This window comes from Corvus hawaiiensis, chromosome 7 (genome assembly GCF_020740725.1).
Source record: "Corvus hawaiiensis isolate bCorHaw1 chromosome 7, bCorHaw1.pri.cur, whole genome shotgun sequence".
Classification (NCBI taxonomy): domain Eukaryota; kingdom Metazoa; phylum Chordata; class Aves; order Passeriformes; family Corvidae; genus Corvus; species Corvus hawaiiensis.
In genome coordinates, this window is record NC_063219.1 from 4,675,556 (window position 1) to 4,702,148 (window position 26,593).

General features: G+C 43.7%; 1 protein-coding gene across 1 annotated transcript in view; it reads right to left on the bottom strand.

Moving 5' to 3' along the window:
* The window catches only part of CPS1 (carbamoyl-phosphate synthase 1), a 98,622-nt gene that overhangs the window by 70,089 nt on the left and 1,940 nt on the right, over positions 1-26,593 (bottom strand). Inside the window, exons 2-11 of the mRNA XM_048310348.1 lie at positions 19,475-19,584; positions 15,382-15,526; positions 14,718-14,807; positions 14,263-14,319; positions 10,411-10,503; positions 6,103-6,192; positions 4,868-4,996; positions 4,203-4,309; positions 3,672-3,813; positions 1,338-1,415 (exon numbers count right to left, since the gene is read on the bottom strand). Of these exons, the coding sequence (XP_048166305.1) occupies positions 1,338-1,415; positions 3,672-3,813; positions 4,203-4,309; positions 4,868-4,996; positions 6,103-6,192; positions 10,411-10,503; positions 14,263-14,319; positions 14,718-14,807; positions 15,382-15,526; positions 19,475-19,584 (1,041 nt within the window). The remainder of the gene's footprint in view (positions 1-1,337; positions 1,416-3,671; positions 3,814-4,202; positions 4,310-4,867; positions 4,997-6,102; positions 6,193-10,410; positions 10,504-14,262; positions 14,320-14,717; positions 14,808-15,381; positions 15,527-19,474; positions 19,585-26,593) is intronic.

Sequence of the window (26,593 nt, forward strand, 5' to 3'; positions counted from 1 at the left end):
GACATATCTGACAAAGCTGCATTCAAGAAACTGAAGTCATAATCAGGAAGAAAACACACATCAATCATGTCTGTGTGCTCTGCTTCTGTGTGGCTGCCAGTGCAACAAGTGAACGTGCATCAAAAGCTAAAACACAGAAGAGCATACACTGAACTATCTCAGGGAGCCATCTGGAATGGTGCCTGCTACAGAGCAGGGTTCTGAGCATGGATAGCTAAACATCACTTGTGTGAAATCAGAATTGTCCTTCCAGAGGAGGTCCCAGGGCAGCTGTCCGAAAAGTGCTCTCCAACCAGGCAGGGCAGGCAGGCAGCAGGACCCTCACTGAAATCAGGCAGCTACAGGCAGTGGGACAGGCTTCCTACCCACCCCACACCTGCCAGACTTCTGCCACACAGCCCCTGAGACTGGCTGACTGCTGGGAATTTACCTGTTGAAGGAGCATGGATGGGTCCTGCAAGCCTATCAAGATAGGCACTACGTTATCAAACCATCCCAGCAGTGGGAGTGCACAGACTTGGAAAAAACACACAGTTGAGTTTTTTGAGTTCTCTGAGATTCACTAGTCAATCAGATTGCTATGAAAGTTCCTGATATCAAGAGATTTACTTGCAGGTTTAATCACCATCGTCTAATTAAGATTAAAATAAGCATTTCTAGGTATTCTTCCATCTTCCTCTCTCAGGAAATGCTAAATAGTTTATTTATGTTCAGACATGCTTCCTCTGCCTTCCACATCCCCTGGTGCTGCTTAGTCATATTGTGTGACTATGCAACCAGTTGTTACAGAATTTGTGTGAAGTCACAGATGGGGGATTAAAATTTCATTTCACTTAGGAGAACCAGAGTGAGGAAGTATGAATCCATTTACATAACTCTATAGTAATTATAAAATTTGAAAGTGGAACTAAAGTGTATTAGAAAGTTAATGATTTTCTTACAAAGCATCTGGCTAGTATTTTTTACTGTTAAGACAAAATCCTATTCCTTTTGCAGTCTCTTTTGCAAGAAATTTGAGCCTGATCCTGCAAAGGCTTAAGCACTCTAGTAACTTCCAACACAGAGATAATCCCACCAGGACTCAATACATACACATCATATGAATGGGATCACTGATCCAAAGCACTAAGAAGTCAATAGACCTCTTGCTGCTGACTGTAATTAGCTCCAGATCAAGCTAAGCAGACAAAAGCCTATGCATGACTGGGCCCTTTGCCAGGATCCTGACACTTCCAGACCCAAGATTTAGGACCATCACAAACTGGTACACCAGCTGATATGTATCTCCACCCACAAGGCCATCTGAAAGCAAGACCAGATCAGCCCTCATACTTTACCTCTGTGTCCCTTGGCCCAGGATTTGCATCTGGATAGAACTGCGCTGTGAAAATCGATCTGGTCTCATGCATAATTCCCTGCAAGAATAAAAGCAACTCTCTTAGACACCTCCTGACAAGCAAGCAAGTGAACAGACAGCCACACCTTATCCCTGTAAGCACTGAAGGCCAAAGGACTGATGTGTTTCTAGGGTTTGTCAAATTTACACCCATTTCATTCCCAGTCTCTTGCTCTGCTGTTAACCCTCCAGGGCCTGTGCAACCCTCAGCTGTCCATGGACTGGGGGGCACAGTGGAGACCTTGCTTTCACTGCAACACCAAACACTGATAAGCTGCAAGCACCCGACAGAGCAGGTACACTGGGCTCCCTGCAGAGGCAGTCCTGGGACTGGGCAGAGAAGAAAAACATACCTGGCAAGAAAAGATCACCTGGGACAAGGCTGTTATGGAATGAATGGTTTAACCATCCCAAGCTGATTGGTTCTGTCATAGGATGATTGGATTTTGGTCACACTCTTGATTTCCATAATTCACTTTAAATGCTGACACAGGGCCTTGATCTCTGCCCTGGGTTGGGCAGAATGATGAAGGGGACTACTGCTGTGGACAAACAACAGCTATGAAGGACCTAAACTGAGTTTAGAGACAATGTTTGTAATTTCAGCTGGAGCCAGGAAAAATGATTTCTCATTTGAGTGGCCTGATAGCACCAAGAAGCATGATCCACTGGGAGACTACCCTGTAGGTAGTCCTCATGGTCCCCAACTCCAGACGGGGGTAGAGAAGTTCCTCAAGAGGAAATTCAGGGAAAAGGAGTCGTGATACAACCTGCTTCCCTTAGGAATGGACAAAGGAGCCCAAACAGTCTCGCGTAGAGCCACAGTGCCATCCAGAGCTGCAGGGTGGGATGTCAGGATAGGACAGGGATGAGAGACGAGCTGACCACAACTGATCCATTATGGCATGAATTTCTGCTCTCAGAGTAAAGAATTCCATCAGTCTGTCACATTTTCCCTGAATGCTCATGTTCCTTATAGTCACATACAAATATCTTTTTAAAATGTTCACTCCATGGCTTGTCAGTATTTGGAAACCTGTGCTGGCCCTGTCCAGCTGTGATAGGTCAGGTCAGCCACAAAAAATGCTTTTTCTTCTTCAAGCAGAGGAATGCAACAGACTGCACATGACAGACAATCCAGCCCTGACCCTGTTTGTGCATCCCATGCTAAACCAACACGGTCCTTGTCCCTCTCCATCTATGAAGGTTTAGGAGACTGTTGCTGCTTGGGGGCTCACAGAAATATCTTTTTAGCTCACATGAAAGAACATCATTCTACTAGATCCAGAAGACTCATGTTCAACCTTATCACCTTTGTCTCCAAATTCCAGCTAAAGCAAACATGAAAGGCCTGGGAATGAAAGGGTTTAGTCTGTCAACCCAGCGGAAATAAACTCATTTCAAAAATTGAGCCAAACAGCTGTAAATTTTTTGTATCAATGTTTTGTTTGGTAAAATTTGTCTATGTTTAGATACCCTTCTGTGTTTAGATATCCTTCTGTAATGATAAAGAAAAAAGCAAATGACAAACCAAACTTTTTCTAAAATCATCAGATGGGTAGCTTAGAACAGCACTGTTCAATCTGCCAGACTTGATGTGGGGCATTCATACAAAACAAGAGAGAGAGGCATATTTCCATGAGGGAAACTGCTTTTGAAAATACCTTCTCTTCACTGATTTCCTGATAATTAACAAGATTTAACTAACACAACATTGGACATCATGGAAAAGATTTGATATGGGCAATTGCAAGCTTGAGATCTCAAACATGGATGTCACTTGACACTGGACTTCTATCTTAGATCCTGTAAGCTATTGTCTAGGGGCAGCCCCTCTTCCTCATGACTTTAGTCAGTGGAATTATATTTACAATAACAGACCAAATTAGACTGCAATGATATCCGTTTTCTGTGATGGGCAACACAGAACCAACACAACAAACTGGTGACATAGGCTTGCACTGCTGTAGCACAAACTGTAAGACAATGGTAGCTGAGTGAGCACCTCCAGCAGCAGGGAAATCATGGAAATTAATCAGGCTTCGTTCAGGGAAATCATAAAGTCACTGTTGCAATCCAGTGCAGTGGGGCTGGTACAGTGGGGTACCCATCTTACCCTGGCTGTAAAGCAGGGCTCCAAGTAAAGTAGATGGTCAAATCAACAAATTTAGCCTTGATAATGTGACAGCAAGCTTACAGGAGGTGAAAAAAGCCAGAGATCTTCCCTCACTAGAGGCTTCTCTGTGCAGGTATTTGGAATAAAACAGGAGCTCACCTCATTCGTTTGGTCGTTGGCATTCACAAAGAGAGGCTTCCAGCCAGGAGGGAGGGCAGAGCCATCAATGGCATAGCTGTGGTTCTGAGCAGTGATGACAGCCTGTCCATTCACTGCATTCAGGACAGGCTGGTTCTGGCCCCTGGAAGAAAAAGGGATCAGAGGACAGAAGTGCCAAATGTGTTCAAGTGCCAAAATTAGGAGGAGCTGGTAACTGTGGGGCTGTACACAACAGTTCAATAGTAGCAGTAAAATACTGGCAGACAATCTCAAAATGATAAATCCTAGGAGAAACTTTGCTATTCTTCAGCTTGATAGGGTTCAATTGCATCAAATACTTTCAAAACACACTCAAAAAAAAGTAGAGAATGACATGGCAGTTCAAATTAAAGGCAAGGAGAATGGCTGGGATGAAGGAGCAATGTTACTGACATGCCAGCTGCTGCTAAGGCAGTTCAGCAGCAGAGCACTGCTGTTCCATAGCCCTTTCCAATGCTAAACTGCTCTGTCTGGGAAGAAGAGCTGCTGCACCTGTTGGCCATCTGCATCTTGTAGGAAGTAGCTCCAGCTGCTATTCCAGTGATTAGATGCCCCATGCTAATTCCAAACAGGGGTTCTGGGCGATTGCTCTCCAGGACCTAAAATGAAAAGGTTTTCAACAGATATTGGAGTGTCTCTGTCCAGCAATTCCAGCAAAACCATGCTAGTTCCCTCACAGACTTGGGAAAAAAGCTGAATGCCAGAGTGGCAACAGCCTATGAAGGAAAGTTTCCCCTTTCCTCTGGTTCAGAGGGAAGCCTCAGAGCACAGTTGGTGTCAGACTACTAGGAGGAAATAAGCAATGACACTGCATTACAGCCATTTAGTGTGTGACGTTATTCCAAGTGCGAGCTCTGAAATCAATGCTGTTCTTTCCTAAGGTCACAGAGGACCTGAAAGAGCACAGGGTACTTCAAGGCACTGGTATGGTAATTGTGGTCATCATGTTTGCAATTTATTGTTCACCAAAGTCTATAAAGCCTTATTGTAAATATTGGGCTGGAGATGAATCCCACTGGACCAACATGAGGAATATTCCAGGCAGCTGAAAGGTCTGAACAACATTTGGCCCGTAACAGGTTAGTACAACCAACTGTTACTTCAAGCACTTGAAAAAAAGGCAAATTAACAAGTATAATCAGCCTGTTGCACTGTACCTTTCTGACATTCTGAATCACTTCCTGGGCCTTCATGGGATCCCCTGGACCTCCAGAAATTATGAGTCCATCATAATCCATGCCAGTGAAATCATGGTCCCATGGAACCAAATGCACTTCTGCACCTCGCTAAAAGACAAAAAAAATAAATAAAAACAAGGGAATAAGAAATGAAGGAAGGAGGGAAACAAACGAATTTTTGTAAGGAGGTTCTTCCTCTGCTCTCATGTTCCAGAGCCTGAGTTTGTATGTCAGTCATCAGTTATCTCCTTTGCCCATGATGCAGCTTCTCTCCACTATCTGACCATATTACTTTCACAAAACTGGTAAATGTGGCCCCTTTGAGCCACCTCAGTGTTTGTCAAGTTACTCTGAAATTCACTGATGAGATCAAAAGTTACTAATGGAAAGCAAAATAAGTGTGTACACATGTAACACAGGTTCATTTTTACACAGTGCATTCATCCTAACTGCTAAATTAGGGCTTCCCAGCCTTGTTCTATGACATGCCAGAAGTAGTCCTACACATCAAAACTGAGACAAACATCCACATTAATTAAAAAATTGAATCAGGGAAATCCTGTGCATCTAGAGAATATGAGGACACTGCCTTCTATCCTCCTGTGTGGCTAAAGAAGCAAGAACTGCTACATCACTGTGCTAAAAAGAGGAAAATATTTTCACAGAATTCTAGAATCAAAGAATAACTCAGGATGCAGGAGCCTCAGGAGGTCATCAGGTCCAATCCCTGCACAAAGTAGGGGTGATTTCCACTTTAAGGCAGGTTGCTGAGGGCCTAGGGCAGCTGTGTTTTTAATATCTTCAAGGATGAACATTCCACAAGTACTTTGGGCCTGTTTCAACCATTCACCACCATCACTGAATTTCCTCCTCCCCCCCCCCCCCCCCCCCCCAGTATTTATTTTTAACAATGCTGTGTTGACCTTCCTTCACTGTTCTTTAGAGAAGTTGTGCCTCATTTTTTGAGAACTCATCTTCTGGGGTTCTTCCCATGACTAAGAGGCTGCTGTACAGGTCCTCTTCCTTATCCCCTCAGTACAGCGTACCAAGTGCAGAAAACACCTCCCAGTCCATAAAAATCATCCTAAAAATTGTACCTCCCTTTAGGAGGGAAACTAGAATGGAGGTGTCCAGGTGTAAGGAAGGCTCGTGAATACAGGTGAGGCTCTTGCCAAAGCAAAATAAGTGACAAGGGGCATCAAGCGCTGACCTACCTTTACTAGGAGACGGATAATGTTGTGCTTCAACCCACAGTCAACAGCTACAACTTTAATTGGATTCCCTCTGCCATAAATCTTGACTTCCTATAAAAAGACAGACAATGTTGTGAATGACAGATCACACCCTGTCCCCAAAACACAGGGAAGATAGGCAGCAGAATAACTTTTCACCAATGTGCAGCAACTGGTACTTAATCAATTTATGTGGAAATCTCCAGGAATACTGCAGACATTACTGCTTCCTTCATTTTCCGTGAAAGCAGAAGTTACAAAGCTCTTTTATATACTGTTGATTACAGCAGTAATTCCTAAGCAATTCCTTGTTTCCATAGCTAATGACAAGGTTTTTTCATGTGTGTCACCTCATTAGCAGTGAAGCAAAAAGCCAGCTCCCAGAGATTATTGAAGCCCAAGAGAAACAGGCCAGATACTCAGTGTGAGATTTTCAGCTGAAGTGCAGTCATCCTGCTAATGCCAGTGGAGCAAGGCTGCTTGGCACCAGCTACAGATCCATCACATGAAATACCACCCCAACCTGCCAGTCCCAGTAAGACCAAAGCACAGCACAGCTGGAGATGGCCTGTGAGTGACCTGTGCATCATGGCAGTACAGACCAGGCCAGGCCTCTCACCGAGCATGGCCTATGTTCATATGGACCTGGCAGTTTTATCTCACAACTTCTCTTCCAGCTGCTGTTCCTTAACCCATTCCACAAAATAAATTGTCACCAGTCCCAAATCTGGACCATCATTTTTTGTACACCCAGTTATCTACTGGTCACAGCCAGAATGGAAGAGAGTGAAGTCAAACCACTGTATGTTATATGGCCTTGATACTGTGCCATTACAGATGCACTGTCAGACAGCTCTAGCACTGATGTAAGGTTATTTATGGACAGCTTCTTTCTGAAGGTTGTTGAATTACTTTACTTGTTACATGACTGCAGGCAGCAGTTATTGATGTTATTCATCAATAACCACATAAGGCTGCCTTATTCCTCCTAAAAACAAACTCTGTGCTTACCTTCAGTTACACTCAGCCTCTGAAAGATGATATTGACAGATGAGATTGACAAATGTACTTTGCCCAAAGTGGTTTTCTCTTGGGTATCACTGGAAAAAACAAGCCCTTTTTTTTTTGTTCTTTTTTTTTTCTTTTTTACCCTAAGTAACTCCCTTTTAATCAGCTTCCCTGGCATCCATACTACACAGCTGGGCCTCCTTATGAAAAGATACTAAAATCCATATCCAATATGGCTGGTGTGGGGTGACAAACTGAATCTTTTAAAAGGAGAAATATGATCAGCCAGAAGGAAAGACATTCCTTCAGCAGATAATTCAAGATGAAGTTTGTTAGCAGAATATTGCAACTCCTCCCTGTGTGTTACCCTAACTCAGTTGTTGTTTGAACTTTTATCCTTGCAGAGATTGAAATGCAGAGGTTTTCAGAATGCAAGAGTGTGTCCTGTGTGAGGACAGCTCTGATCATCATCAGGAGAGACTTACTGCCATGTCAGGAGCAAGGGTGCAAGAAATGGGGTGCAAGGAGCACCTCCCTTCACTACAAGGCTTCAAGCTGCCACACATGAATCACCAGTGGTCCCTACTCCATCTCTGAGGATGTGACTCAGCCCTGAGCCAGTAGAGTTACCACTGCTGCTGTGACTCCTGGTGTGTAATGCAGAAAGGAGATTTTCGTGCAGGAACATAATCTTGTAGTTTACATTACATAATCAGATGGCAAAGTATCCTACAATCCTTTTTTAGAATGAGTAGAATCATACTGAACCTGGGTCTTGTTAGATCACTCCAGGCTTCTGATAAGAAGCTGTGCCTGACATGTGATGGTACCTTTACAGTTACTGATACGCAAGCAGATTCTGCTTCCAACTGTCCACAATGGAACTGTATCACTGCACAGGAATTTTATGGGTCTTCTACCTGCTGTCCTTCAGGTTTCTGGGTGGTGGGTTTCAAAAATCTCAAGAAGATTAAGGTGTTCAGTTCTCACAGAAACTAGCTTAGCATCCCGTGTCAGAGACTCTTGAGAAAAACTCACTGTCCTTTTCAAAAGGGGCTTTTGAAGACCCCTCAATTTCTCACAACATCCATACTTAAAAACATAACAAAATATTATCAAGCAAAAACCTCCTTTAAAGGTTCTCCTTGGCTGTTCTCATTACTAGAGGGAGTTGTGAGGCAACACCACTTCAAGGTACTTCAATTACCTTACTTTCAAAACTTCTCCCAGTCCAATTAATTAGCTATGATTTGTTACAAGATGTCCTTCAGCAGCAATACTGATTTTAGATGTTGCTGTCTCCACAACCCACTTGTCACACACTGTCTTGCAGAGACCTGACCTGTCCCCTGCATCTGGCCAAGAGTATGTTTAGACAGAAACTAGACTGGGAGCTGGATCAGAGAATTGTTAAAATAAAAAGCCAGAGGATTTCCCTCACCTGTTCATGGCACAGCCCATTAAAAAAACTGTCCCAGTCTGAAAGGATTATGTGGGGAGGCTGCAAACCAGTGGTCAGGGAGAGTAAAAGCTCCTGCTGGTACTACTGCCAAGAACAAAAACAGTACGTGGGCCTGCATGTGTGGAGAGATGTGACCTTTTAGCTTGGAGTGGTTAAATATCTCTCATCTGCTCTGTGACCCTGACAATCACACGCACCAAAAAAAAATCTCCAACAAGAGTCTTTGCAGAATACTGGCAGTTTTCTACATTCCCTGCCCTGGATAGGCAATGTTAGCAAGCAGAGTCTATATCACTAGCATTTAATCAAGGGCAGGGGGTGGGTAGGATATAATAAAGAAAATCAATCATTCCTAGTGTACAATAGATAGACAGATTCCTGATCATACTGTATTCTGATCTACATGAAAATCACCATTTGGCAACAGACAGATTATCATGTCCAGTAATTACCAACATTAAACAGCTTACCTCGTTTACAGCTTTATATGCGATGTGGTTTTTTAAGCCTATAAAATGAAGTTATAAACATAACAAGAACACCAAAGTGCTGTTAATCTTATTATATCTCCCTTTAAGAAGCTATTTTCAGCATCTTTACAATAATTCTGTCTTAGTAATTGCAGAGTTTAGCATCAGCAATCTTATCTGTTTCTGAGAAACTGCTCGAAATGGCTCCACCTGCACCTTGCAATCCTAGATCACAACCTCAGTAAGCAATTGCCTGTGTAGCAACAAAGCCCTGACTCAAAACACAGCAGAGGTGTTGGCATGAATTGGGGAGATCCCCCAAGGTGAGATTTGCAAGGTTGCCTTTGTATTCCAATGGCATCCCAGGATAACAGTCACTACTGTAAATCCAAGCCTGGATGGAGAGTGCTACAAACTCCCACTTGCTCGCTCACCAGTCTGTTCAGGACTGCTTTTCACCCATGCCATGAACACACTAGCTTGTGTGCAGAATAGTACACAAGCAACTGTTTGCAGAACTCTTCCAGAGCCTCACTGATCTTGAAGGAGCTGCAAATACCATAGCAAGCACACAATTTGCAAAAGAGACTCATACACCCAGTTCTCACTTCACTCAATGGAATTAAGCATCCAGGGCACTCTTTATCCCCCAATTAAATCTACAAAGGGGCCACAGTTTAAGACATTAGCCCTTGCATTGGTACAAGAATAGTTACTATTTTTAGTATGGGTCTGGTTTCCTACATCCTCACAATTTCTAACGTTCTTCTCAGCTTGTACTTGAACACAGTTTGCATGCCCAGCTAACAGAGTAAAAACTTCACTGCTGGTCTGTTCAGATCTATGGGCATAGCAGCCAATTCCAGTAATATTAGATGCAGAGGATTCCTAATTTGGTCTGGTTTTGATATCTAGAAATCTCTTCTGGAATCACTTCAACAAAATTATGCCTGAACACAGATTATCAAATGGTATTGTGATATTTCCTGAATTTTTTTTAAGGAAAGCAACCATTCTTTTTATTAATTCTTTTTATGTTTGAAAATATCCACCATATACCAGGTCTAACTGTATTCCCAATACTTCTCTGTCTTTGCAACACAAAATTCTCTGATCAGAGTATGGTTCAGACCACATTCAGCTCAACACAAACCATTTTTTATCTCCAACACTGCACCTAAGGAGCCATGGAGATATTGAGAAAACAGTCCATCAAAGGTCTAGAAAGGTGCATGGTTTAGAAAACATCCCCAAACTGTTTGTTTAGAAGAACTGATTGATCCCCAGAGCAAATGGGGAGCAGTTACTACCTGGAGTGTACAGCGCTGATACTACAGAAGAACTTCTCACCTTTGTTGAAACTTCTGCAATTAAGTTTTGCTCATTTGGGTCTGCAAACTCCACGGGTTGACCTTCAAATTCAATCTTCCCAAGTACTGTGCCCTGTGGAAATACATCAGAAAAAACAAAGCATGAGCAAAGGAAAAGCTGTGAACACTGGGACAAGGTGTTGACAGGCACAGCAACTGGAACAGCTGTTTAAAGATGGTTTCTTGGCAGTTTATAACCATTTTTAGCATTTTCAGAAGTTTATGAGCCTTCCTCAGTATCAAAAATCTGTTTAAACCCCTTCATTCAGTGGAGAGACATTATCAGCAGTAAAATTTCTTAATAGGCATTCTGGCAAGCTGTGTTGTGATACAAAATTGAGTTGTCTTCCAAGAAGATCAGAATTCAGATCCCCACATAACTGTCATGTAGATCTGAGAGTAATCCACAAAGTGGTTTGAAGCTTTTTTGGTTTTGGAAACCCACTGTGAGGTTTTCAGCTGCCTCATGTGGATAGGTACAAGGCAGCAGAACTGGTGTAAGGCAAAGCTATGTAGGAGGCAGGTCAGCCCAGCTGTTTTCTGAATAAGCTGTTAAAAATAAAAATCACCTCCAGCAAGCCCTATTCTATATTGCTGTTACCACCTGGCAGAAGCTAGGACACTCTTGTTCTGCCAGCAGCATATCCTTCTTCTCATAAGTTCTCAGTGGAAAAAAAATCCCTGCTTTGGCTTTGCCCCACTCCTGGAGTAAGTGGGATTAATCTAGAATTAACCTCTTTTCAGCATGGGGACAGGGTGTGCATTACAGAACTTTTCAAGGATGGAAGGGGAAAGTAAAACAGAGGAAGTCAATGTTTTGTGGTAAATTTATCACATCCCACTTTCATAATCAAACATGTTAAACTCAGCTTGTTCTGCGGATATTACACTGGGATTGCTCCTTGGGTTTAGTGATTCTTCTTTGAGATACTTCCCTGGCTTGCCATACCTGAAGTATTCTTGCCGCTTCTCTAGAGCAAGCAACAGCCAATATCTTGCACTGCCATGCACACTAACAAGGGCAAGTTTTAAGGACAGAATTGCTTCTAACAGTGGCTGACATCCTATGTCTTCTTGAGTAGCATCTTACACCAAAAAGCTGCTCCAAGCTGCTTCACATGAAGCAAGCCTGAAAAGATCATCATCATTTTCAACAAGTCCTGTTCTTGGAAAGGAGGGTGCTGAGTGGTGCTTGAGAGCCATGGTTCTGAGTGCCACCCTACAGCGAGTTCCATAAATGCTGATGACGAAGCTCTTAAAGCCCTTGTTCTCAGCCAAATGGCACCCTGCATTTATCTTTAGTCCAGTTTAACAAGTCATTGCTTATTTCCGGATTTATTATAAGGAAGCCCTGTTCCCAGCCCCAATTTTTATAGCGACATGGAGTGAAATACTAATTAGTTTTTTTCAACCTGAGAGAACTGGGTGAAGAAGTGACATTATGTACTTTTTTAAAAGCCATACACCAATACCACTCAAAGTCACAGTATAATGGGACTCACTGCCATACACTGCTAAGTTACAGGACAAACACTGAAAGTATTTACTTTAAATAAAAGGAATGGTGATCTATTACGTCTTAAGAAAGCAGTAAACATATTGCCATTTTCTATTGTATTAAATTGTACTTGTATGCTATCTGTAAGAGCAGGACAATGCCAAATATTCCTATAAGAATTCATTTCTACAAATATTCCTCTATTCAAGGTGGGTCATTCCTGTTTTGCACTGTGGAATGAAAGGCGTCATGGGATTGGGCTGCAGACTGCAAATTGATCACCTAAAGAAAAGTGCAGCTTCAGATAATCTTTTAGGAAAGAAGAGCCTGCAAGGCAAATTTACATTCAGACTGGCCTTGGTCACCGTTTCAGCCAGTGTGAAGCGTACCTTCACATTAACCTTCATTTCATAACATAATCCTACCTATGACCTCAATTTTCAGCTCTTGGAAAACAGAGAAAAGTAATGGTTATTGAAAATAATAGCAGGCTTCAGGCAAAGAAAACCAAGTTAGGAATCCATCTTAGATGACTGTAGGCATTCCTTTGTCTCAGAAAAGCAGGAGAATTTGCACTGACCAAAGGTGTCACTGTCTGTGATCTAATATCCACAATATCTCATGGACTTGTTGCTCTGTTTGACTGTTTCTGAATTAAGATGTGTGGGTAGGTTTGGCACAGTCTGGTTTTTTGGCTTCTGTGAGAAGCTGCTGGAAGTTTCCACCATGTCCAACAGTGCCAACCTCTGATGGCTCTGAAGATGGACATGCTGCTGGCCCAATTAGAGAGGTTGGTAACGCCTCTGTGATGATATATTTAAGAAGAAAATCAAAACAGTGCATACACAGTTTTTTCCCGGGGAGGAGAGCCGCTGCCACCAGGGCCTCCCAGCACAGCCCTCAGCGATGCGCTGCAGCTGCCGCCATCTTAGTGGAGCCCGCAGCAAGCCTTGCTTGCCTGGCCGCCCCTAGCCAGCCATGCCGCGGGCAGAAGGGCAGGAGTGGCAGCACTGTCTTCTCCTTCCCAGCACCCCGCATGAGGAGACGCATTAAACAGCACCAGCACTGCAGCAGCTGTGACCGCCTGTGCAGTAGCGGTGGGGCCACGTGGCCAGCAGCAGAACCATGGCGAGCGATTCCCTGATGCAGAACCTAGACGAAATCAATCTATTGGCACTGCAGGATGCTGCAAGAATCTTTGAATTGGTGGAACTTGTTGGCAACAGTACCTACGGGCAGTAGTTTTTCTTCCAGATAGAGAAGAGGAGGAAATCAGCACTTGTAAGAGAGAACAACATGGCAGCACCAAGGTCAGTGGAGAAGGAGGGGAAGAAGGTGCTCCAAGAGTTGGAGCTGTAATTCCTCTGCAAGCCATGGTGAGGACCATGTTGAAACAAACCATCTCCCTGTAATCCATGACAGGGGATGCAGACATCCACTCACAGCTCATGGGGAAAAGTGCTCATGACGGAGCGAGTGGATGTCAGAGAAAGCTGTGATCCAGAGGGAGACCCGAATAAAGAGAGAGGGCCCCTGCTTCCAGAGATTGAGAAAGAAGGCCCTTGCTTCCAAACTTGAGCAGCCTGTCCTTAAAAGATGAGTGGACAAGTGACCCATGCCACAGCAGTTTTGGGAAAACTGTTTTGCCTGTGGGAGGGACTCGTGGCGTAGCAGAGGAAAGACACTGCTCCCTGGGCGAACTGAAAAAGATCTCAGGCGATGAACTGACCACAACCCCCACGCCCTGCTGCTGCTGGGAAAGAGGGAGGGGCTGGGAGCGGCAGGGGGGGAAGGTGTTTTAAAGGCTTGTTTTACTTCTCATTATCCTCCTCTGACTCTGTTAATAATAAATTTACTTTATACCTTTAAATTTGAACCTGTTTTGCCCATAGAGTGTTTTCCTCCCAGTTCTTAACTCATGAGCCCCTTGTTAGTTTTTTTTTTTCCCCTCTCTTCTGCCCAGCCGAAAGCAAGAGAGAGTGAGCAAATGGCTTTTGTGGGTGCCTGGAGTTTGGCCAGTGTCAAACCATGACAATGTGCTTGATATTAACCACCTGTTGTGTCTGATACTACCTGAGGCCTTTCATTTACATCACCTTGTGCTGGCTCACTTATGCAGGATAGGAAACCCAGAGCAGAGCCAGGGAGAGGGGGCTCCTTGGGATCAGAGCATTGCCCAGCAGTACAGAAGCCTTTGGAAGAGCATATGGATCTGAGCAGCATCTGAAGTCAAGGCAGCCCAGCAGTACCATTTCTGCTCCAGGTTTGCTGAACGTGGAAAGGGCCCAGCATCAGCAAGGTTAATGCAACTGGATCAAGGGAAGCAGATCATACCTTGTCACGAATTAATTTGGACAACATTCTGGTATCAATCCCATACAGTGCAGGCACCTGAAGAAAATCCAGGGATAAGTTAGAGAACAGGCAGCTAAAATGGAAAGAAGGCAGCAGCCAGATCACTTTTATGAGAACATGCCACAGAATCATAGAACAGTTTGGGCTGGCAAACTCCTTAAAGCTCATCTCGTTCAACCCCCTGGGGTAGACAGGGACAGCTTCCACTAGACCAGGTTGCTCACAGCCCCATCCAGCCTGACCTTGAGAGCTCAGGCTCTCAGCAGCAGTCTGCCAAGGCTGCCTCACTGCAGTTCTTCATTTCTCCTCCTTATTCCCACTCATAAACAGCCGAGTTGTTCAAATCTAGTTTCTGCACTAAAAAGCACAAAATAAAGAGCTCATCTTTCCATCCAGGACAATTCTCATTGTGTAGTTACCTCTAGATTGCTCACCTGTTCTTCTTGCAACCACTCTCCCAAGCTCCTAGTAGCCTGCCAGTGGCTGTACTCATTGCTGTAATCCAGCACCAGCAAACCTGCAACCTGTAGAGAGAAGAAACATCATTTTGCACTGTAAAATCACTTTGTACTTATCCAGTACCTTCAATTTTCACTATTCATTCACCATAAACCATATCATGGACAAACTTCAGGCTATCTCACAACTGTACCTAGGCATTTTGACCAGGAAATCCATAGAAGAATATGGCTTGGTAACCAAAGCTACAAATTGCACTGAGCTGACAAAACACTTCTTGTCAAAAGAAAGAAAATGGAAATTTAAGACAAGACAAAGTGTTGTATTTTGATTAATTTTTTGTCTAAAAAAACTTTTCACTTTTAAGTAACATTTCAAAAGTCAGCTCCATTTTTCAGTGGAGTTAGTGTATAAAACAGTCATTTCACCTCAGAACAGATACTTCCTGAAGGCACATGGCTTGGTACAGAAATCAAGATGGAGTATCTTTTGCCACCATTCCTCCAAAGGACAATATCCAGAAGAAGAAAAAGAAAGGTTGAGTATCACTGATTCCTTCTGTGAGGGAGCCAGTAAACTCTTACACACTCAGGCTGCTGGGCACAACCCTATGATCAGCACTGCATCCCCCCCTATTACCTTTATCCCATCAGACTCCAGAAATCTCCTGAGGCCTATTTCATCCAAAGCAGCCGTGTCAGGCACTCCACCATTCCCAACTAAGGGGTTAGCCAGGGAAAGAATCTGTCCTTTGTAGCTGGGATCTGTCAAGGCTTCGGTGTATCTAGATGAAGAAAAAGCAGAAGAAAAGTACATTGGTCTGAAGTCAAAAGAAAAACAAAAGACCCAGTGAAAACAAGAGAGGTTTGAATTCCCATGTGGCAAAAAGACAGAAATGGTATTCATGTGAAGATATCCTCAGAATAAAAGCAAGCACATCTGTGAATACACCCTGGCTTTGCCATCTGTGCTTAAACATTTGACATGGAGAACAAGGAAAGACTTTGGCTTCTCACGTTTCATTTAAGAAAACCACAGAAGCTATCAACAAACTCAGAGTCCTTTGATTTAACATGAGAAACAAGTACAGAGAGGGCAGGGAGATCTCAGCCCTGCACAGCGTATCACTGGACCCTTTGATAACAGCTTGGCCGGGCCTCTCCCTGGGCACACCCCTGGGCAGTGCTTTGCCCTTGCTGCACCCTTCCCTCCGCGTGCTGTAAGAGCTTCCCCCTCTCAGTGGCATCAGAAGGCTCCAACTGAAAAGCCAGCAGACAACAGAGCTGTTTGCCCAGGCTTTTTCCCTTCCACAATCTGGAGCTTGCATCTTTTGGGATGTTCAGGGCTCTAACTGCTCTTTTTGTGGGGGAGGACATAGACAAGTCCTTGGGATTCCTCATCACTACCCTAGGTCCTTGCCTCCTATGGGTTCTGTAAACAAAGCTTGCCACGGTCCCACGTCTGTAGTTTCTCCCAGAAGAGGCCTGGCCTCTCTTCTAGGCAATCTTCATGTTCCCACCCACAGAACACTATTTCACCTGAAAAAAACTCCTAAGTGCTTGGAAGCTGGTTTGTGTATCCCTGAAGAAGGCAAGTTGAAGACAATGCTTTGGGATTCAGCATTCCACCCTTGGTAAAGAGGCCCCAGAGTGTGTCCTATCGTTAGCTCAGGCAGAAGCCCAGCAGTTTGTTAAGCACCTGCCTGAATGCCCTTCTCAGCAAGGACAGATCTGAAAGCATGTTGGAACATTCTTCTGCAGTGGAGGACCAAACTTAGGAGTCCACAAAGTATCATCTCTGGACCTAGTAGATCCAGTCTCACTTTCAACCACATATAAGGGGACAGGGTAAATATGGTCTATATGCTCCTATTCTTCAGCTTCAAATTAATGGACAGTCCTTCACTTTCTCTCTTATACTGTAGTATGCTTTTGCAAATATCCATTAAGCAATTGATGTCTTTCAACCCAAAAGCAGCTGCAATTTAGCAACAGATGAAGTTATCCCCACAAATATTGAGCCAAATGCATAAAGACACTCCAGGATGAATCTGTCCTATACAAAATATAATTTATTATTGTCATTATTGTTTAAACAATACCTAATTGGCAAGTTCAGCCATCTAGCAGATATCAGCAAGTCACAAGAGACATTTTTATGGAACACCAGATTTACTGCCAGAAGATTAACTGTCAAACACTGGGAAGCTCTTCACAAAAGTGGGACTGGCAGATATAGACAACGCAGCACACCAGCCAGCTCTGAGAAATGACAGGTCGAATGAACAATGGCCAGGAAATATTTTCAGGTAAGCCTCTCCTGATGTTCAAATCTATATTTGCTGCTGCAGGTAACCACCCACAAAAAGTGCAGTGTGATCCCAAAACTGCAGTAGGTACCAGGCACAGAGCATGTGCATGCTTGCCATTGCTCTCTCCTTCTGAGCTAATTGGCTATGCTTCCAAAAGACTCCTTGTAAGTGACAAAGCTAATGTAATTAACCTTTGCATGTCATTTGTAATCAGCAAACAAGGACAGAGAGCCATTGGGTCTGGGTGGGGTGTGCAGACAGAGCTTGGCATGGACAGTGCCCTTTAAGCAGGAACAATGCTGTGTGGAGTACAGAGGAGCAGATGGCAACACCAGCTCCAAACGTGCTTCAAGGTCTGGTCCTTGCTATGCCTGACCAAAGGTCTGCCCGATTTCAGTAAACTCCTGTCAACCCATTCTCTCACTAGAATATCTTGGGAAACACACACAGTCTTATTGGAGGTAAACACCTTTATGGAACCATTTCAAACATGGGACGTTTTATGGGTTGTAACTCTTCTTCTTTCTTAATTGGAAATCTCCTCTTTTTGTTCCTATACTAAACAGATGGCTGCAACAGTAGGTTTATTTTTTTCAGCAAATGTTTCTGAAAATTCATCCTCATGCTTTTCTATCAAAAATTCAACATTTCACCCCCAAAAGAGTGCTCTCTTCCTTCTATTCCAGAGTCATATGACAACATTTCAGCAAGCTTCAGCTACTTCAAGCCTGAAAGCTATATGCACATAAAGTGCTTTGCCTCCCGCATGAATCAGAACGTGGGAGTCCAGATGAGGAGACACAGTGCAGAGCAGCCTATTAATCACACCAGGACAGAGCCCATGCTGACTGCGCTCAGCACCTAGAAACACCCACTTCACAGAAAGCAGGTCTGAGGCTTATCAGAACCTCTGCACTAGCCTCTTGTTCCCTATCATGACAAACTGCTGTGTGCCCCAGCAGCCTGGGCACCTCCTTCACACAGGCACAGCCTCTTCCTGTGTCAGGGAGAAGGGACAGCTGTGTTCCTCTGGATACACAGATCTTTATCTCTGTGATCAGTAGCAGGAGGTACAGCTATAGGGTTCCTTTCAATGGACAGCAACCCCTGGGCTGGTAGGAAATCTGCCACTTTTAGGTTCTTCAACAATGCTGCAAACTCTTGTCTTCCATTTCTGTGAATCAATCAAGGTCATATTCTGGATAGGGGCTCTGAAGATACCACCTTACATTTTGAATGTTTTCTCCATGCCCATATGCTCCCCAGCACAGAAGAGATCTCTGTCACAGCATCCTCTCCAAATGATTAGACAATGAACAAACACAACTTCTACTGCCACAGTAACATGTGGAGAGGAAATTAATCCCTCAGGTCCTCCTTGACTTTTGTGATGTGCCAAGATTTATGGCCCATAATCTATCAATGAGAAGAGAGCCCTGGTGCCCTCCATCATTCTGATCTACGTTAACCAGTGGTTTGTTGGCAGGTATATTAACACAGCCAGTAATTAGTGCTGTCGAAATGCTTAAATAATTGTCTCCTAATGCAAAACTCTGCAAACTAATTCCCCTCTGCAGCAATTTAACATAATCACCAATGACATCATTTAAAAACTCATCCTGTGAGTACTCAGATCTCCAAAGGAGAGCAGAATTTGGGGAACACAATGCAGATGAGCAAAGACAGCTATGAATGACTGCAGAAGAAGCTCAAGCATCAACAGCTTCAGAGATGTCTTACCTCCCCGAGGACATGTCCCTGTCCTTACCAAAATCTCCATTCCTGTGGCCAGATTCCCCCTGCTCAAGTAGTCCAACAAAAGCACCGGCAGCATTTGGCTGCCAACCTAAGTCAGCCATAGGCTTCTACCACTCAAGAGGACAGAGAATCATGCTAGGTTAGGCATGAATCTGATCCTGCCCTTTAGCTGGAAAGGGCATAGAGCATAAAAGCATCCTTACCTGAGGTATGAGCCAACAAATGACATAAGGGATGGGTCACAAAGGTGACCAACTCGGAGTTTAAAAATTTTGCACTCAGAAACCAAGTTCCATTACCAAGAAGGCTGCAGATGCTTCAAACCCCTATAGTTGATCTGGGCACTGGAAGGAGAACAGACAGCTCCTCTGCTCTGACTCAGCAATTCAGTAGGAAGTGATCAGAATCCTATGTATCTCATTATCATCATTAGATAAGTGTTTAAAGGTGCTTATCAGCACAAATGCTTTGACACAAGAGGTGTGCCTGAGTCATCTTCATTAATTCTTTCTCTCTCTCTGTATCTCTGAACTACAATGTAGCCTTATATAGAAAACCACCTGCTTGGATCAGGACCCTACGAGCTTGGAAAAAGGAGCTTTCACACTTCAACAAGCTTCCAGAGAAGTATTGATGCTTATACATCATTTGTTGTTCCCTTACCCAGAGAGCCCCGTGTTGAATACAACTTCCCCTGCTGTGGAGGATGGATAGCCAAAAGAATAACCCTTCATCTTCATCCCATCTTCCAGCACCAAGTTCGCTGTCTGCACCTAGAGAAAGGCACAAGAAGAAACTCAAACACAGGAGGAAAGGCTTGATGTTTATACAGGTTAACACCTAGGACACCTGCCTTTCATGCCTACCACTGTAAGTATTCCCGCCCTTCTCCCACTCCTAGCTGCCAAGATAGCATCTGTTTTACTAGTCTGATGCCTTTTTTCTTTATAACACTTAGGAAACATTGTTATCCTAAATGAGCTGGCAAACCTCACTGCAAGTAGAGCATATACTGCTATTACTGTGGGATCACCCTTCCCTATCCCTTAGTTAATTTTTTCCATATATTACATCTTGCAATTTACCAACATCATAACCCTGTAGGGAAAGGATTGCTCTCCTCCTCAATGTTTGCTCAAGGCCTGTTGCTGACTGCTGGCTCTCATCCAGTTCTGACCTCTGGTAGGTGCTTAACTTCTGGTGCAACTGTACAGCAATGCAGCTAAAAATAAGTGTATGTTTAGTTTGACTGGTGTCAGACAGCAAAATTCAAAATACCAGTCTATTCAGCTATAGGACACAAGACCAGAGGAACTCATGGATCAGATGGACACTCCTGGTCTCAGTTACCTCAGGGATAGGCATAAATTGTCCCAGAAGAAGCAGCTATGAAACAAGCAGCCTAGAGGAAACCATACCTCTTCCAGAGAGTGCTCAGCAGAACTGAGTCCCACACTAACTGTGGGATCCCTTACAGGCTTCATCACTATTTTACAGCCAAGGGAAATAGGACAGAGTTTTACAGAAGTCCTTAAGAGATTCACTGTCACAACTGGGTCTTTGCACATACCAGACTAAATGTACCACCCTCTTCAGCCCCACGTGGAAACTAAACCGTTCTTACCCTGTCCAGGCAGTGGATGGGAAACCACCAGAGAACTCCACCTTCTAATAAATAAATAATGACTACATGAACAGCAGAAATGACAGAATGAGTTGAGAGATTCCCTCAGACATCAGGATCACTGGTGACATGCAGAAGAAGAGAAAGAGTAAGCAAAGATGTAAATAGATTTGCCAATGAATTCCTGGGCTTAAAAGAATTTGGATAATGAACTTCCAGGACCCTGAAAAACCTCCACTTCTGGAAGGCAAGCAAATCTGTCTCCTGGGAACAGGCAGAGTGACCACCAGTGCAAGAATCCCAGTGGTCTATGCCAATGTGCCAAGCGTGTCCACAGGAAGCAGCTCTCACCGTGATTTAGCTTCATATTGGCTTCTTTTACAGAACTATTCCTCTTACTGGGATTTTTAAAAGAAAAATCAAGATCAATCTGCTGCCGAAAGGAGCTGGAGAGCTACTTTCCATTAGCCGTAAATCAGATGAACAATCACAGCAAGGAGAAATTTCATTCTCGGTATTGAACATTTTGTAACCACCATGACAAACATTCATTTAGAGCCCCTCTGCAGTTACAAATACCACACAGATCAATTACTAATGTACTGCAAAATACACTAAAAATCAAACTGCGCTGCCAAGTAATTGAACTATGTGCATCTGGGATGCTTTTAGCCTTGCCATTTTTTCCTCATTAATGTCAAACATCCAGTCATTCTCCAAAGATTTAGCTATAATTTTTGGAACCTTCCCATTGGACCATTGCATAGTTCAGTCAGCAACACCAAAATCTCCTCCCTCTCCAGTTATAAACAGAACTTTTGTGGCTAAATCTCCTAGGTTTAGACCACATTAAAATGACAGGCTGGTGGGCTCCCTAATCTCCCTGTGCCTCTCACTGCAGAGAACTGCCAGACACTCAAAGCACTGCACAGAGGTGGTGTGGGTGCCTCAGACTGGGCTTTGGACAGGACCTCTGCCCTTTTGGAAGCCTGTTGAAAGCCCAACCTACTCTACCCAGGTGGGACACTGACTGCTGGATACAGTTTCTCCCAACCTTGGTGTCAAAGGCTGGATGCCTTCCCGCAGGCCACAGATTGGAGTCCACACAAATAGCAGCTCCACTTCAAGCATGTCCCACCACTGGGCACACGTTGGGGCAGTTGTCTGAATTGTGGTCCTAACTGCCACCAAGCCCGGCAGAATCCTTCAGAAGACAAAGTCCACAATGGTGGAAGGACCAGAAAATTTAAGATTCACCTAAGTGCTGAAGGCCAAACCCCAGAGCAATCACTGTGAGCTTTAGAGCCTCACCCTCACTATTGTACTTGACAGGGATCTGCATGGCTTTCCTCCCACCACAGCCCACCTCCTTTCTATACCAGACAGCACAGAAATCATTTCTGTTGAACAGAAGCCCCTATTATACTATTAGAGCCCCTACACAGTGTTCAAGTAATACAGAAAAATGTCCCTGAGCAACCATAACCTGCCTGCAAGTTCAGCAGGGGATAGATGTTCAAATGTTTCCCTCTCTTCCTTGATTTATTATTCTTAATTAAGTGGTTGGTTCATTGAGCATTCTCAAAGCAATTATTCTTGCTTACATTTACAGTGGAGGTGTTACCATATCCCTAAACTGCCAGCCTACCTTGTTTTTTCAGTTTCATTTTTAAGGTGAAAAGTGATATAAAGGCTACAGAGAAGGCCTGTTGGCTCAATCAGAGATCAGTTGGGAGTGATACTTACTTTCAAAAAAAGAACAAGCAAGAAATAAACAACCCCCCAGAGCTTCCCTGAGGTCCTTTTGTCTTCACCCTTCTCAGAAGCATCCCCACATAGCCTCAGATAAATCTCTGCTGTAATCTCAACTGAATTGTTTCTGCCTCACACCCCTAATGTGAGATATGCCATTTGCAATCTGATTTCTTCTTCCTACACATCAGTAGCTTCACCTTTGGCAGAGGGCTCTGTGCTCTAGCAAGGCCGCAGTACTCTTGAAGACCTTTGAGGAGGAAGATGGCTAACAGAAAGAGTCATGCTGTTGATATGGTGTTAATAGATTTGGTGTATTTTTTCAAAGCAGCCTGAAGAGTCAACTAGTTCAGGTCCCACTTCACTAAGCACTTCACACATCAAGTAAAGTAAGCACTTTAGAAGTTAAAAGAAAAACAAACCTAAACCCAGTAAGAAAGTAAGAAATCAGATGAAATTAGTTCCAGTTAGTTCCCTGCTGTAGCAGCCCCTACCATCTAAAAAGTGGATGACAAAGATGTGCAAAATCTCAAAAGATCCGCAGTACAATTTGCTTTTCAAAGGGTGTCTTCTATAAACTCCTTTACTGGAAAGTGAAGGGGTAACTTTTCCCCCTTCTTGCCTCCCAGTCAAGTAAGTCCAGTTCTTCACCTCCAAAGAAATCTCCCATTTTATCTTGGTAAGGTGAAGCTGAACCCTGAACTGCTGGAGGACTATGAGTATGCCAAGTACTGAAGCCTGGGCAGGTACGGACACACTCTCAGCCAGGCAGAGATACAGCTGGCACTCAGGTTCAGGGTAGGCCAGTTTATTTCCCTCCAGTAATAAGATGACAAAACATCTCCTTTCTAAGGCAGACCATGATTCCACACAGCACTACAGTCTCTGCCACTTTTCTTGGCTCACACATCTGGTTGGCTACAGAACAGCTGACATATCACAACCAGGGAAGAATCCAAAAGCTCCGAGATTCCTTCTACAATAAAAAGCTGGTGCCAGGACTGAGCTACATTCACTCTCCTAAGACCAAATAGCCAGCAACAAAGTAGTAGTTTTCTCTTTGATAGAAAAATCAAACAGATTCTTACTCTTCTTGCGAGTATTATGCTGTCACAGGCTGGAAACCTATCTGGACATGGCTACCAGTCAAGACCTTCTTTGCCAACCCTGTGTAGATATATCTATATCTATATCTATATCTATATCTATATCTATATCTATATCTATCTGATTTTATTCTGGCACATTTGTTTCTGGCTAACATTGAGAGAAGACAGGGCAAGAAAAAATAACGAGTCAAGGTGAGTGTCTTGGGATACACCAAAGAAGCTTCACACTTAGGATATTTTTTGGGGAGAAGCACTGGATTAATTCCTTTATTATCCAAGGCAAACCCAAAGAAAAGCAACACAGGTACCATGGTAGAAAAGTCATAGTTCCTACAGCTTGAACTCTTCTTAAGGCTGTTCACAGCAATGCCACAAATATTTGTCCATCACAAAACTCAAAGGAGAAGAGTGAACCAAGCCAGATGAGGCACCTAGCAGAAGTCACTGAGGACCAATGGAAATGAGCAACCCTTCGCTCCCCCACACCAGCAGTTCATTAGGTTCTCCCTATCTCTATGGGAATGGGCCCCCTTTTTACATCCCCTTCACCTCCAAAATGAGAAGTGGAGTAGCTTGTGACTCATCTTTAACTTCCTCACCCATCTCTCTACTCTCCTTGCAGTCACTGTGCCAGTTTCTTTCCACCTGCCTCAAATATATTTGAAGAGTCCTTTCGCAGTAATCTGAAATAGTTTCTAAAGACAGCGCTCCACAAAATTTTCCTCATCTCCCTCTCATTTCTGACTACATTTTTAGCTCATTCCTGGTGGTTTTTATAGCTCTCCCAAACCTCTCCTTACTGAGCCAGCTATACTGTTACAAGCCACCTATTTATTGCTCATACTACCTTTACATCCCCATTTCACTACACTGGCCTCAGAAGAGCATTAAATGATAAGAGCTTCAAGCTGCAGTCTCTCTTCCCATTCCTGAATTTTAAACAAGCTCGATTAACCTGAAACCGGCGATGCTAAACATCCCTACTGAGAGCCCTGAGGGGTCTCTGGTCTGCTCTCTGTGCCCCTCTTTCACTCATGGATGCCCATCTCTTCTTTAGAAATGAAGGATGAGCTGTAATAGGGAAATACAGACCTATGAGTCCCCACATCTAACACTACTCATCTACAATGGTGTTTCCCCACGTAGGGTAAGTTCAACTGGACAGAGTACAGACTTTGGAGATGCATTATTAGGTATTCTTCTGAAACTACCACCTCTCCCTCATGCTCTCTAATACTTTAACTTATAAATAGGTTAGAAGTTTTCGTTGTGTTTTGTTATGTTTTCTAAAATAGCCCGGTGAGAAAAAGCAATTAAAGGCAACTAAATGCTCATTTAAGCCTGCAGTAATGGAGGAATGGGACCATTACCTAATACTGCCATTAGTCCCCACACAGCAACATGAATCATAGAATGTCCTGAGTTGGAAAGGAACCACAAGATTCATCAAGTTCATCCAACTCCTGTCCTTGCACAGGACAACCCCAAGAATCCCACCATGTGCCTGAGAGTATTGTCCAAACATTTCTTGAACTCTAGCATGCCTGGGGCCATGACGTTAATTACGTTGCATTTCACTCTTTCCTCAAATTTCTCATAAATACCCATTACCTCTAATGCTGGTTGGAACACCAAACCCATCCACAGGTCACTACTTGGTCACTTGCCTCACAACTACACTTAACTTCCACTCTCTGATGCAAAGCTATGTAATAGGTAGGCTTTTTAGCATGACTCATCCTTAATTTTTTTCTTCAGGCCCCCTGCTTTACTGCTTGCATATAAATATTAGAAAGTCTCTTTCACTTCTGCTTCTGCATGTCCCATGGAAAAGTGGTGTACAAGCTTGTTACTGTCTTAAAGCAAAAGCCTCAGACCAGGAAAGGTTCAAGTTTTTGTATTCAATATTCTGAATTCAAACAGAATCATGGATCCTGTAGAACTGGCTTTAAAATCTGAGCTAAGTTCTCAAGAGCCAAAGATTCCTAAGCTACACCAGATCTCAGCTTTATTACTCTCCATTCATTCTGACAGCACAGACTCCAGTAGGTACTGAACTCAAATAATTAAGTTTCAAAAGGAAACAACTTTCCCCACTGTCAGTGTCAAGGCAGAAGGTGTCACATAATAAATGTCAGAAAGAGACTTCTGGGACTGTTCGGTGAACACCACATCTCATGGTGAGTCAGGTAGTCACAGAGCAGGTACAAACCCTCCACTAGACCCAGCTCTTCAGGGTAGGTTTTGGCTGCCCTGCAATAGATCCTGTCATACACTCTGAAACAGAAAAAGAGTTCAATTCATTCTGACCCACCTTGGGTGTACTTATAGTTGCTGGGACTGAAATTAAAATAGCTTCCAAGGGTTTCACCTGGCATTGCTCTCTTAACAGGTATTCATTCTCCTTGCCTTCAGCAGTGGTGTTGGCTTTAAGCAATCACCCTTTAGCTTTACAGCACAGATAAGTAGGTGCTAGAATAGCTGGTACTGGAACATCATCATAGGGCAGCAGCTTTTCATGTGCATGAAACTTCTTAACTGGATGCTTCAGCATTATAAAATATGACCTTGTAGGTCTGTTGCTTGTGCAGTCCTTGGATGACTGACTAAACATGTATGTAACACCATAAATCTGCCATTTAAGATGTTAAATTCAAAATTCAACTGCTAATCCATCAGTATAAGAATGCATCAGATCTAGCCTACTAGCTATGGCTACCTGAATTAACCTGGGATATGTAAAGAAAGAGGGTGTCTTGACACCAAAAGCTGGATCAGCAATGCTAACCATGGGCTACAAGGGTTTACCAGTGGAAGATGTCTTTTGCTGCTTCAGACTTATAACCACAGGCTAAAGTGTGCTTGAATCACTTCTCTGTGCATCACAGTGTCCAACTGCTGTGTTCTATAGACAATGGCAGAAATAACTGAACCAGCTCCAAAAAGCAAGAGAGGTATCAGAAGCAAGAGACAAGCAAGGATGGTGTTCCAGCAGAACTCTTCGGCCCTGCTTTGTTGGCTTGACAGTTTTCTAAAACCCTTTTGAAGTTGAGTGTACCTGCATGGACTCCTGTTCCGCAAGGTACAGCATGAGCAACCTAATGCTGCAGGCCATCCCAGCCATAAACCAAGCAGCCAAGTATGAATCCTGGCCTTCTATCTCTTAGACACCGTGACATTTGTCAACAGCACCTCTTAGCGGATTCACAGGTCCCGCTCACCCAGCAGTAACACTCCATTGTCTCCATTATTGTGTCCATTTTCTCCCATCCCTTTTCGATCTGAAGCAGAAACCCA